At 34.6% G+C, this 13,823-nt stretch overlaps 1 protein-coding gene across 1 annotated transcript in view; it reads left to right on the forward strand.

The window, feature by feature from the left end:
- LOC149802591 (serine/threonine-protein phosphatase 2A catalytic subunit beta isoform) overlaps positions 1–11,730 on the forward strand; it is a 29,668-nt gene extending 17,938 nt beyond the window's left edge. Inside the window, exons 5-7 of the mRNA XM_089951869.1 lie at positions 4,664–4,825; positions 5,256–5,374; positions 8,718–11,730. Coding sequence (XP_089807995.1) covers positions 4,664–4,825; positions 5,256–5,374; positions 8,718–8,790 — 354 coding nt within the window. The 3' untranslated portion in view covers positions 8,791–11,730. The remainder of the gene's footprint in view (positions 1–4,663; positions 4,826–5,255; positions 5,375–8,717) is intronic.
- Positions 11,731–13,823: the final 2,093 nt, after the last annotated feature.

The raw sequence follows: 13,823 nt of genomic DNA on the forward strand, positions 1-13,823 counted from the left end.
AGATCAGCGCAGTTTGGGAACAGTGATGTGTCCTTAAGCGGGTCATTGTACTCAATTTGCCTTGACAGTTAATTAACATACATGTTACCCAGGAAGGCAGTTTTAAAATAATATATGCTAGGGTACTTTGATTTCAGAGTTCAGATTAAAATGATAAGAAAATTCTTAATTGCATCTATTGGTGAGTACCCCACATTAAAGAGTGCCTTCCCTTGGTCCCATGTATGTTTTAATGGAACAGTCCAAAATCACTATACTCAATGCAGTTTACATAAGACTTGTAAAGAAATGGAAAGTCCCAATGTGATGAGCACCTTTTCTTGGTTTTCTCTTTGATAGTCCAGGAGAGCTTATGTTATTGTGTTGTCTGTTGTCCGTCTGTCATCTCTTTGCCTGTTAGCACACATTTGTTATTGCTACTCCTTCTAAAGTGCGTGGAGGATTGCCGTGAAACTTTACACTCACAATTAACCCATTGTCTAGTTGGACCTGAAAGAAAAGTGCCACATGGACATCCAGTATGGTTACTACAGTGGCCATCTTGAAAATCTTATCCTTACTTCTCCTAGATGGAAGGTCACATCAACACCATAGACTTCTTTTGCCTATTTGGTCCTAAATGATAATAGTGCTGATCTAACATCTAATATGGTCACCATGGTGGCAGTCTTGAAGATCAATGTGTGTGCACAGGCATGCATGCTCCAGAAAACCACAAAGACCAAGACTTGTTGCATAATGTACCGGCAAATTTGGATCTTTAATCAGTAGAACATATTTTTTGATAGTAGATCAAACTCTGTGTTGATTGTAGTTGTACTCAAACTTACAATAGAGTATATATGATAATACTTCAAATACCACAGTGGCCGAGTGGTCTAATGCACTGTCAGTTACGGATCACTGCCATCTCACCTCTGTCTGTGTGGGTTCGAGAGTCGGATTCAACCAATGTCAGAAAGCTTGCCAGTAGCTTCTCGTGGGTCGGTGGTTCTTTCCGGGGGTTTTCCCGGGTTCTTCCTCCACCATTAATACTGGCCGCCATGTATAGCCTATCGTGTGCTGAAAAATGGCATTAAACCCTACTACAACAACAACATCAACTACCACATAACAAATGATGTAATCCTAATTTTTGTAAATTGGTGACAACTTATAAAAGTACTCACTTCTTACTTTTCCTGTGTGGCGATTCATTTGATTTTAATTTATGGCCTTCAAGGCCTGTTTAGCCATTCATATTGTTTTTATTCTGCCATCTTGCGACACTATGTTAATTAATGATGCTTACATACTATATAGTATGCAGTACAATTTATATGCAAAACATTAATATCAGAAGGAAGCACAAATAACCTTAAGTTTTGAAATAATAATTTTACAGATTTTATGGTGACACTAGTATGTAATGTTTTACGCAGATTTTTTTTCAGTGGCATCTTTATTTATTATTATATTGTCCAGATTGAACAGTACCTTAGGATATAAACTTTGTTTAAATGCAAGTGTTTAATTTCATTTTATGCAGCCAGTTTGCAGAAAGGTCAACATGATTGAATAATTTCTTGTTCTCCAGCTTACCTAGATATGAATTTTGACATAGCAATCACTTTGGCCTCCATTGGTCTCCTTTCATCCATCCATACCCAGATTAACCTCAGTATTTTAGCTTTTGTTTCTTTCATTTCATTGCAGTAGAACTTGATCCCACATTTGTAAGATTTGGAATAAAGTTCAGGGATGGGAACAACATGCAGGCAGTGTCTATCTTCTACTTTTTAGCAGATTGTTGTCTTTGATGGAGTAAATTTTTTTTCATACGATTTCAACTGTCATTTACTTTAACATAAAAACAATTATGAAAATTTTCTCAGATTGCTCTGTATATGATTTTGTTTTCCAGTGCAGAACACCAGTATGGGATAGTTCTATCTTACTTGATACATGACCTCTTTGCTGACTCTCAAACTGTATGACCTACCGCAAGCATAGAAGCAAAACCATTACAATTTCCGTCATCATTGTAATTAAGATAAAGATTCACTAAAACAAGCAGTGGTGAAGTTGAGTGTCCTAAAAACTGTCTGTATCTAAATGATTGACCTAGCCTGCGTTACAGTGTCTTTTGCCAAACTTAAGTAAAAATGACAATTGACATCACACACACACACACACACACATATATATATATATATATATATATATATATATATATATATATATATATATATATATATATATATATATAAAAGTGTGTATTCATGTGTCCTTGTTAATACATCTTCAGGAAAAATACATTATGCATCAAAATTGAATCCAGGACTATTTTAATTATGTTTTTTTTATTATTAATCTTTGGATAAGAATGGACTTCAGTTTTTTTATTCTGTACACCTGAATCATTGCACAAGCTGTATGAAGTACACACATTTCAGATGCTGCATATTCCCATTACCATAGCGATTTCAGCCACAGTCCTTTGAACACTAAAGTATATTTAAACATCAATTAAGCCTCGTGTCTGATGAAGACTTCTGACCTTTGTGTGGAATTTACCTATCGTACAATAATGTACATAAAGAATTGTATGATTAGCTCTATTGTTAATAGAACAAGAGCGTTTGGGATAGTCTTTTGTCTGTCATCCATTTGGTATCACATCTCCTCTTAAACTACTTGGAAGAGTACCTTGAAACACATGCACACTGTCTAGTTGTTCCTAAATGAAAAGGGTGCTGCTCGCACATCCAATATAGGCACCACAGCAACTCTCTTGAAAATCTTCTTACTGCTATTACTCCTGAATGGATGGATGTATTAGCATGGAGTTTTTGCTTAAGGTGGCGCTATACAGTTTCGCATTTTGCATAGGGTTAGGATTTTAAAGAAAAAGAATGTCCCCGGCTTTCCTCACTGGTTATACTGGCTATTTAAAAAAGACCTTGTATATCTTAGGTATAATGCAAAAAACCTTTAATTCCCTTTATTTTGGTGTATGATTGATGGGTGTACTATGGGTTATAGAGTATACAGCTTGGCCTTACTTCAAATGTGCACCTTTCAAAAAAATGCTAGCTCTACTTGGTCATTTTCACTTCCTGAACTTCAGAGGTCACTTGTATAAAAGAGAGCCGATAATTTTTACATTTTATATATTTGGTAATTCATTCATTGCACTTTCAGAAGCTGGTATTGTCTTGTCTGGCAAAATTCATTTTCCCTATTTTAATAGCTGCTATGTATAGTGTACTTTAGACTAATTCAGACTGATTTTTTAACACAAGGGAGCAGTCATTTTAGTTAGCAGTGTGCTTAAATCATGTAAAAGTTCCAAAAGTACAATATCCAAAAGAAATATCATCCACATTACATTAATGTAGCATAGAGGTATGCAAGCATTCTCTCCACTGTGCATGTTTTAAATGCGAACTACTTCACCTTACATACGTCACTCTCTCAAAAGTACATATTATCTGGTGAGTGCCACCTAAACACTTCTTATGATCTCTTTGGTCCTAAATGAATATGGCAGCCATCTTGAAAATCCTGTTATTGCTGCCACTCCTGAATGGATGGTGATATCAACATGGAGTTTGCTAAAAGACTTCTTATGATCTCTATTTGGTCCTAAGTGAAAATGTTTTAGATTTTAAATCCAGTATGTCACCACGTTGGCCATCTTGAAAATCATGCTATTGCTGCCTACCGATTTGGCAAGATACTATTAAGTACCACTACGGGAACCAGACTCATCAAGAAAACATAAAGCAGTGATGTAATACACATATTTTTCGCGTACACGTGATGGTTGTTCAAACCAGTTGGAATGATCTTTCATATGTTGGATATGTTGAGAGAAAAAAATGTTATTTAAACAGAATAATGAACAACTTCATTAGGAAAAGTGCATTATTAAAAATTATTATCGACGTGATTGTAAAATGAGGATTCAGTCATTAAACAGCCCACTTCCGTAACGCCGCTCCCCACCCACCCACCCAACCCTTACGGTTTTCTCGATGTCAGAGCGATTTTTTTTTTCAATTTTTGGAGGTCCCTTGGTAACTCGCGCCTCGCTTATAGTGCGGTCTATGTTTATGGACCCCGTTGTGCGTGAGTTATCGAGGGAGAGGTGTAGTGCCAATCATACATCCAATATTGATGCCACATTTTAAAAATCCTGTTGTTACTAATGCTTCTTGAATGGATAATCGTTATGACATGAGGGTTTTCACAAAAAAACCTCAAAATGATGTCATGGATAAGTAAACTATAAACTATATTAATTTCTCATTTGTGCCAAACAATTTCAAAACGGACTTCATTGATGGTGATCAAATTTGGTATACCTCTGTCTTTAATTTTGAACTTGTGCTTTCCATGCTCTATTCTTCATCTGTGACATGATATTTGATTCCAATTCTTTTTGTTAACTTCAAAATGGCCGATGGAATTGAGCTTAAAATATTGCATATATAAATGCCAGAATTAACTTGGGTCAGTAAAATATTCAGCATTTCTAAAACTATTTTAGAAAACTTTAACTTTTAAATATTTTTTGAGTTTTAGGATTGTACATCTGTCATCTATCAATTAGTGTCATACCTAATATATCATTGTAGTCATTTTTCAAAAGTTGTAATGATTTTTTGTTCACCTGCAGGGTCCAATGTGTGACTTGTTATGGTCAGACCCTGATGACAGAGGAGGCTGGGGCATTTCTCCACGTGGAGCAGGCTACACATTTGGTCAGGACATTTCAGAGACCTTTAACCACAGCAATGGTCTGACACTTGTATCAAGAGCCCATCAGCTGGTCATGGAGGTAGTGCACCAATTTATCTTAATAATCTGGATGGTGGACTGATATTTTAAATATTACCACAAAATTGTGTCATAAAGCTGATGAATGAAATGAAAAGATAAACTGTTTTTGTTGACAAGTTGAGAAAGCGAAACATTTTTATATGTATAATTGGTTTGGTTTGGAAGTATGTGTATGTCTTGTGTGTGACATGCTTAGTGGCTAGTGACATGTTCATTTAGAAAGAAAAAACTCGTTAAAGAAACAGAGGTGCAGCAAAGGGTTACTTCTAATCTCACATATAACAGATAATTAATGATAAATATCTGTTTTTACAGCATTTGTTTAAAAATGACGCTTTTGGGGGAAGTTTTAGTTGTAAAACAACTACAAGACTGAAATTATTAAAGCAGTTTTTCTTGTAGCAAATGAAATTATCTTCTGCTTTCAGGGCTACAATTGGTGTCATGATAGAAATGTAGTGACAATTTTCAGTGCTCCTAATTACTGCTATCGTTGTGGAAACCAAGCAGCCATCATGGAACTGGATGATGCTCTCAAGTACTCATTGTAAGTATTATGTAAACGAAATGTTTTTTTTAATTCTGTTGCTTATGTTATTTAAATAACAAAATGCCTTTCTAATTATTCTTCTTTCTTCAGTATGGCTTGCGCTTTTCTTTGGTATGGTCCTTCATCCATTGTCCATTCAGTTATTCACAACTTCTCAAAAGCTGATTGACCACATGAGTTTTGGGGGATCATTCTAGTATCAGGGCCTTACATATTTTGTGAGATGGATTCCAATCCATCAGTCAATATGGCTTGTTACTAAAAAAAATAAAATAATTTCAGATGACTTCTCAAAAACTGCTAATCAGAATTTGACCAAATCTTAAATGAAGCAGTCGGATGAAGTGAGCTTTCATTTATTTTGCACATGATGCTGGCCCTGCCAACTATATTACTGACACGCTCTATTGCAAAACCATACAATGGATGATAAACAACAGACTCCTTTATTCTGAAAGGATATGTATGTTCCTTGAGTCTACAACTTGTCATTTACCATTTTCAAAATGAAAATTGATTGCACAGAGAAGGGCTGTAATCCAAAAAGTGACTGCTCATTACATGTTGATTTTAGATTTACAAAGAGTATGCATACTGTTGAATACAAAACACAGCTATGTTTAAATAAAGATCAGATATAGTCAGAAAAAGGGTTTAAAATTTTCAGAATTTAAAGGCTTGGCAAGCAGTTCTGCAATCACATTGAATTTATGTCACTGAACTGTGTATCCTGCCAAAATATCATCTAATCTACCAAACCCTGCATATAAGCAGGTACAACTCCAGGTTTAGTGTAGTTGAATTGTTATTATTTAATAAGAACATTTCACTAAGAGCATTCTTAACTGTAGTGTTTATAGATTGCAATGAACACAAACCAGCTTTGAAATGCAAGGAACCATTTGGAGATTGTCTGTTGTTTTCATGTCATTCATGCATTTTACCACTGCTGTTTGGTAGTGCATAATACACAGTAGATACAAGTATTGTGCATCACCTCCTTGGTCCCAATATGATATACATATGCCACCATGTCGGCCAAATCTGCATGTCGGGTAATTCTGTACAGTGATATGTCCTTTCTGTAAACATTGGATCACATACTGTTCTGGGTAAAAAATCCATTTTATGTCAAGAAAGAACGATCATACTTTAAGAAAAGTGATATTCATAGAATGTACAAAATCCCACGTTTTGACTCGAAAGGCATATGAAAATATGATTTCTGAATGTCAGCATGAAGATCCACTCCATAAGCTTCTTAAACCTGTAACCCAGAAAATCCTATTTACTATATATCTCTTAGAATCATACATATAAATACATTATATAAATGATGGAAATGTATACCTTAAAAAATTCTGCATCTTAATCCAAGTTTCCAGTTTTGCAAGTTGTCCCACACATACAATATCATCAGCTACCCAGTGTGTCAACTTGCCGCTAGAACAGTTTTCTCAAGAAATTCCCCGGCATATAGTTTGTTTCTACATTCTTTTGTAATTCTTCCCCATAAACAAGATGTAAACATATCTGTTCATTATTGTTTCTCTTCCACACAGTAGCTTTAAAAAAAAATGTTGAAATTTACTAATTTACTAAGATCGGTTTAGTTTGCTTAATATCTCTTGTCATTTATTGGCATTGTTACGTTGAATTTTGTAGAACTAGCTATAAACCTGACATAGACTGAAATGCTGACAGAAACAGTTGAAAGTAATGTATTTCATTTCTCTAGCCCAATGAATACACATTACATCTTTTCAAAGCAGTGCACAGAATAGGCCAACATATTGCAAGTCATGAAAACACGGGGGGTGGGGGGGTGCAGGGGGGGTATCCTGTGTGGCCAAAATTAATATAATTTTGAACAAAATATTCTGATGACAATTGTCTCTTTTCAAATGGTAAGCATTGCAGTATTTTATTTTCATCAATCAGTTGGATTCCTTAAGCGTTTTGCCTCAGTATGGGAGAGATCGCTCCAGTGGCTTAGTGGTTAGAGCGTCCGTCTCGGATGAGGGAGGTCATGGGTTCGATCCCCGGCCGAGTCATATCAGAGACTTAGAAAAAGGGTACTTACAGCTACCTCACTTGGTGCTCACATTAAGAGGTTAGTGTTAAGACTGGTCAGCTTGGTGTCAGGATAATGTGACTGGGTGGGATGTCATGCTACATGTCTGGGCATGATGCCCCAGTGCTAGACATCACTATAAACTGCCACACTGCAGACATCATAGCAGTATGACTAAAAACATTTAAAGCTACATTAAAAATCTAAATCACACACACACACTTAATATGGGAGATGTAAAACTTATGTGCACAGAAATGCCAGACAGCATTGTATTTGTGTGTGTGTGTGTGTGTATATATATATATATATATATATATATATATAAATAATGTGAATGAGATGCTTGATTGCAGACAATATTCATGCCACAGGAGTGAACAAAATAAACATAAACATACAAATGACCTGATTAGATTCCATGCCATTACATCAGCTTTTTAATATTTACTGAAAGGCACAAAGTACAAAAGGTAGAAAAATAAAATTTAGGTGACATATTGGTATTCAAAAATAAATGATCTGATTAGATTTTCAGTCTATGGGCATTGTATTTTCAAGTGCTATCTTTATTTCTTCATTAAATCCCTCCTGTATTCATTTTCCCTTTCTTAACTTGCTGACCTTCACTTTAAGGAAGAAAGAAGTCAATTAATTTTAGGGTAAGACAGATAAAGGTTAAGGGCACTGATTAAAAGAAAAAGTTTTTGCATAAAAATGTTTTTGACCTTGAAATATGACCCTGACCTTTTTTTAAATTGAAAATAGCAACATTGTTCTTGAGATAATCTTTCAAGTAATAAAAAAAATTAAGACGTAAAATTTAAGCTTGGGTCAAAGTTTTTGCACACTAATTAGGTCATTTCTTACCAGAGCATTGCAATCTCTTATCCACATAGAGCTGCTAAAGTGATAATATTGGAAATGAGAGGGTAAGGTTTAAATGCAAAGAAATCCCCCCCCCCCCCCCGAAGTAATTGCAGTGTTGTGTGGTATTTTGATACCATTGAATTAACAGATAAATTTGAATATCTAATAGATAAAATTTTAATACCTCTTTATTGCAGTTTTGCAACATTTAAATTGCACACAAATCTGAAATAAATTGATACTTTTTGAACCAAGCATAAATCATAGAGTTTGAGTCAAATGAGAAATCACTGAATTTGGGGCTGTCACCAGAGATCTACAGTTATCATTAATCTCCTTTGCCACTTGAAGAAAAAAAGTATGGTTCCTCTAACCTCATTATATTTTCATTTACAGCTTACAGTTTGATCCTGCACCCAGAAGAGGAGAGCCTCATGTGACAAGACGAACACCAGACTATTTCCTATAAAGAACTAGAAATGTAGGAATTGCATCCATCTTGTCATATGGAATCAATCCAAATGATATAGTTATATCAATCTTTTAATGGACACAATGGAAATACAATTTATTATCTTCATTTTTACTTTATCTTTGCAATACAAACATAATTATGCCAAGACAATGGAGATGAAACTTCCACGGAGTGATACATGTTTTTATGTGAAACCAGTTAAATCAGTACTTGTCACATCTTTGATAAATTGTCTGTAACCTGTTGAACATTTTGTCATGATTTTGTTACCATTATATCCTAAACTAATGTACACTTGTGCACTATATTTTTTTGAAAGGATGTCAAACATAACTATATTTACCGTTTACTATTTCACTGTCTAATGAATAAATAGTACATGAAAAAATTCACTTGTAATATCTACCAAAGAGAAAAATATTTTTTGTATGTTATGCTGATTGTAAATTAATGCTAATTTTTCTTTTTCTACCACTGAGACATGAACAAAAAAATACATCATATTTCTTGAATCAGCATACCATTAAGTGAATTCATTTTGTTTACTAGTGTTAGACCGACTTGTCCCTTGCCAGAGGTAATGAATCATTTACAGATGTGAACTTTAGTAAAAGATGTTAATAAGTAATGCTGTGTAATTTTCAGACAAATTGTATGACAGTCCTGTTTATATTTACAATGGTTTTCGAGTCTGAAAAGTAGCCTGCCTTAACAATGCTAGTTAAGAATTAAAGCATGTCTGAACAGTAAGCCTGATTTCATATTCGTGTTTTCCCTGCTTAGGAACTGTACTTTGAGTTGTGATATATGACAGATCTATTGAGATCAATTATTTTGATTTGGTGTGTTATGGCACAGCAATATAGTGAAGATTATATCTAACATGGCAAGTGGAGTAAAGAGCCTTGCCCAAGGTGACACCATGACAGCAAATACAGGGCTGTTCTATTGGTTGGAATCATACATAGCCCCTTATGAGTTTGATCCTATAACTACTGAGCCACCACAACACCTCCTTGATATTGTAGATAAGGGTAGGGATTTCATGTAAAATCTTTCAAGTGCTGCAACTCTAGTACTAGTAGCTATATTTAAAGCCCATTCACTTTTTGTTCGTGCTGTCACTTACCACAAAGAGTAGGAAAAAATCATTTTCTCCATATTGATTTTTTCAGTTACAGTGTACAGTTTCTTTTTTTATTTCTTTTTTTTAATTGTTAATTTAAAGCAGATTAGACCCAATCTACTGTTTAATAAATTATAAGATCTTGATTTTCAAATTGTCACTATCTGGGGTTTTGATGCTGTGTACAAAGTGTATGTATTGTGCAAATTGTTTGGAAGGTCAGGTGTTAATTATTTTATTACATACCCATTTAATGTTACTTGGTTGATCTGGCAGTTGATACAAATGTTCAATCCGTAGTTATGTATTGCAGACTCAGATTGCAACTGTTTAGGTGCATGGATAGTTTTTGACACACCAAATGGAACTTTAATAAATCACAATTTGTTTTGTATTGGATTCACACTGTTAAGCAGAAGGGGTGTTAAGTGTGAAAGAGGGGTTATGTATTAAATGTAAAACAACATTTTTGTTCATGGTCACAGAAAGAATTAATTTGATATTGATTGCCAATATGTATGGATATACCCTAGAGCATATCAGATTAATTCTTTCAATCAGCTCTGAACAAACCACATAATGTAGTTTTGTTTGTTAACAATTTAGTGCCCCCAAAAAACTTAATGTAGAATATTGAATAGCATGTTTTGGTTTCATGTGGCTGCTCACTGAACATGCATGCCACTTTTCAACATTTTTCCCTATAGCAAGTTTTGTTTATTAGTATTTATTTTAAATGTCTCGTGTAAAGGTTCAAGGAGGAATTGTAGATTTCTCCTTTTCTTATTTCATATGAATATATCTGGCCAATCAGAAAACTTTCATCATCTTAATACTTGTGTTGGTATATTTAAATTATGAAAGTTTGGATTTAGATACGTTTTTAGGGGTGGGGGGGTGGCAGTATGTCAACAGATCAAGGTAAGTGGTGTATATACTTGTTAATATCGAGGAAAGAACGTGAAACATGACATGAAGATGAGGATAAATATTTTTGATGGCAGAAATATACAGATTTCTAAGCAATAATATACAGCCCTGGATACTTGATTTCATGCAATTCTGTCATTGACGAAAGGGTTTAATGATCTATTGCTGATGAGAGGATGTCAGTGATCAAAGTTTTAAAAAAAATGGCATTCATAAGCTCTCCTATTTTGTAACTAACAACAGTATAAAATATTATAGTTTTGTGGCCATATAAATACATGCCCAACTTAGTAGAGGAGATGGAAAGGGTTTAATTTATCATACACACAAGTTCAACTCTTAAGAACTTCTACATTCTAAGTCCAGATTTCATAAAATGTTCACCATATACTTAGGAGTCTTATTTCAATAGAAAACTTTTAAAATGAAAAATGCCAATTCTAAAGGTATATATTTACAAATGAACAGCAAGGCAGGAACTTTTTACCAAGGTCTCATTTGTTAACAACACATTTAAAAGTGTATATCTGCTGGGTATTCATGTAAGCAGATCAATCCTGATTATATCTAATGATTATTCTACTTTTGTACATGTATGTTCTTCAAGGCTTAGAAACTTGAAAAAGCACGAATCAGTTCACTTGTATTTCTTCTAAGCACATGCCATATTGCATATCCATCGAAGGAAATCTCCAACAATGGTGGGACTTTTCCACTTAGATATTGCTTTGGATAATATATTCTTCCATTGTGGAGGGTCTGGGCATATGATAAAGCTTTATATGGTATGGCGGGGTTTGATAAGGCAGAGTGTAATTAGTATAGCATATGATTCAAGAGGAATACTTTTAGAGACATTAATAAATTTTGTGATAAAGCATCTGTCTTCTCTCGTTTGTACACCTGCCTTTTTGTGGAGTGTTATATGCTATAGTCCTGTCTATTCATCTGTTCATTAAAGTTGTTTCCACACAACTACCTAATTTCCATTGGACACACCTTTGCCAAACTTTGTGGATGGCTTATATTTAGGTTAAGAAATAAACCACTTTTTTTTTTTTGCTGTAGTGGTCAAGGTCAGTGGAATAGAACTGTTTAAAATTTCTGCAAATTGACATTAGGTCTACATTACAGACCTGGACAGAGCTTTATGGATAGATTCCATCTAGGTTAATGAAAAGTGTTGATTTGCATATAAAAGGTTCAAGGTCAAGGAAACTGACAAAAATAGTTTCTGCACAGTAACTTTGGTTGTTCATCTCAGATCTGATCAAACTTTATGGATACAGTATCATGTATCTGTGGTAAGAATGAAGCCTTTCAATTTGGGGGTCTAAGGTATTTGCTATTTAAAGGAGAAAAATGATTTCTTTTTGCACAAATTCCAGTTCGATAATGTTATCTTCACCAAAGTGTGTGAATGACTTGCACAGTGGGTAAGAAAGAAATATTGATTTGGGGATTTAAAGGTCAAGGCCACTGAAAGAAGAAAAGTGGATTTTGTATAATAACTTTTGTTCTAGACCACATACCTTAACCAAAATTTCTAGAGAGCATACCCTCCCCCCTGTCAATAGTCACTTGTTATCATTCTTTCAATCAAAGTTATTGGATGTTGTGCAAATTACAATACAGAAAATGCATGTTGCATGATTATATTTTAAAGCCTGCTACCCTTATCTTGGGTTGGAATCTAATTTTCTGTGAAGCTTCTTTACAGCAAGATATGAGATGATCATCAGACTTTGGCCATTTTTATTATTATTAGCCATTAAGAATAATGAATAAACATTCTTAGGATATTTATTAACTTGAATTATAAGGAGAATCATAAAAAAAAGTTACGATTTGCTGGTGTATCTCAAGCATGAAAGTTTCATTGTAGACCTTTTTCATTTCTGCAGTTACTATTTCAGTTTATCTCAGAAATTGCCAGACCAGTTTCAGTCAAACATATCACAGGGCATCTTTGGGTAAAGGCCTTCCGAGTTATGCAGTTGATTCAGATCCATCACCAATACATAAAAATAGGAACACCATCAAATAACATCTCAAAAACTGCTGCAAAGTAATTGAGGAAACATTCTCAGAATTTATTTTGTACTTGAAGACGTTTTACAAAATCTGACTGGTCCCAACTAAATATGTTGTACATCAGACATCCAGTGTCCTCCAAGTGGTCCACATGAAAATCCTTTCATTACTACACCTGCTTAATACATTCATATCGACATGGGGTTTTCACTGAAAGAGATCTGTTTGGTACTGAATGAAAATGATACAGATCTGACCTTCAACATGGTCACCAAATCTTCTTATCACTACTTTTGATGAAGTGATGACCACAGCTAGATGGGGATGGAGTTAATTATGTTATCTTGTTGCTCCTGAATGACAATGGTGCTGATCTGACCTCAGATTTGACTGCCACAATGAATAATATTGACAATATTTTCACTGACTCTTCAAAATGATGGTCATGGCAACATGAGGTTTCACCAAGATTTAAAGGTATTTACTCATAAAAGAAAAATTATGCCTATCTTGCATCTGTTTGGTTGCCACAAAGAGTTAGTTTGAAGATTGATTGTTACAAAAATATTGTTTCAACACTCAGCAGTCTGAAAGACGTGGTCTTCTTGAAATACTGGAAAGTCATTTTGGACAGTTGTGACACTTTCTTTGAGTGAGCCTTGTTTGTACTTCACTGTGTTTTGGAGCACATTTATATGTACATGTACGAATAGCCGAAAAGTTCTGATATATATATTTTAAACATTTAATCTAAAACATAATTTTATCAAAGTGTTTATGACCTGTGCATCCATAATTATCTGTGAATCAATCATGAACGGCGTTTGTGGGTGGCAAGTGGGGCGACCGCCCCAGGCCCCGCTCTTGCGGGGGCCCCGCGCTTCAGGCCTAAGGTCGTCCTTATGAGTTTGTCAAGCTATATTCTCCGGTAAATTAG

The sequence above is a fragment of the Sinohyriopsis cumingii genome, chromosome 3, assembly GCF_028554795.1.
Source record: "Sinohyriopsis cumingii isolate HCF-2022 chromosome 3, ASM2855479v2, whole genome shotgun sequence".
Classification (NCBI taxonomy): domain Eukaryota; kingdom Metazoa; phylum Mollusca; class Bivalvia; order Unionida; family Unionidae; genus Sinohyriopsis; species Sinohyriopsis cumingii.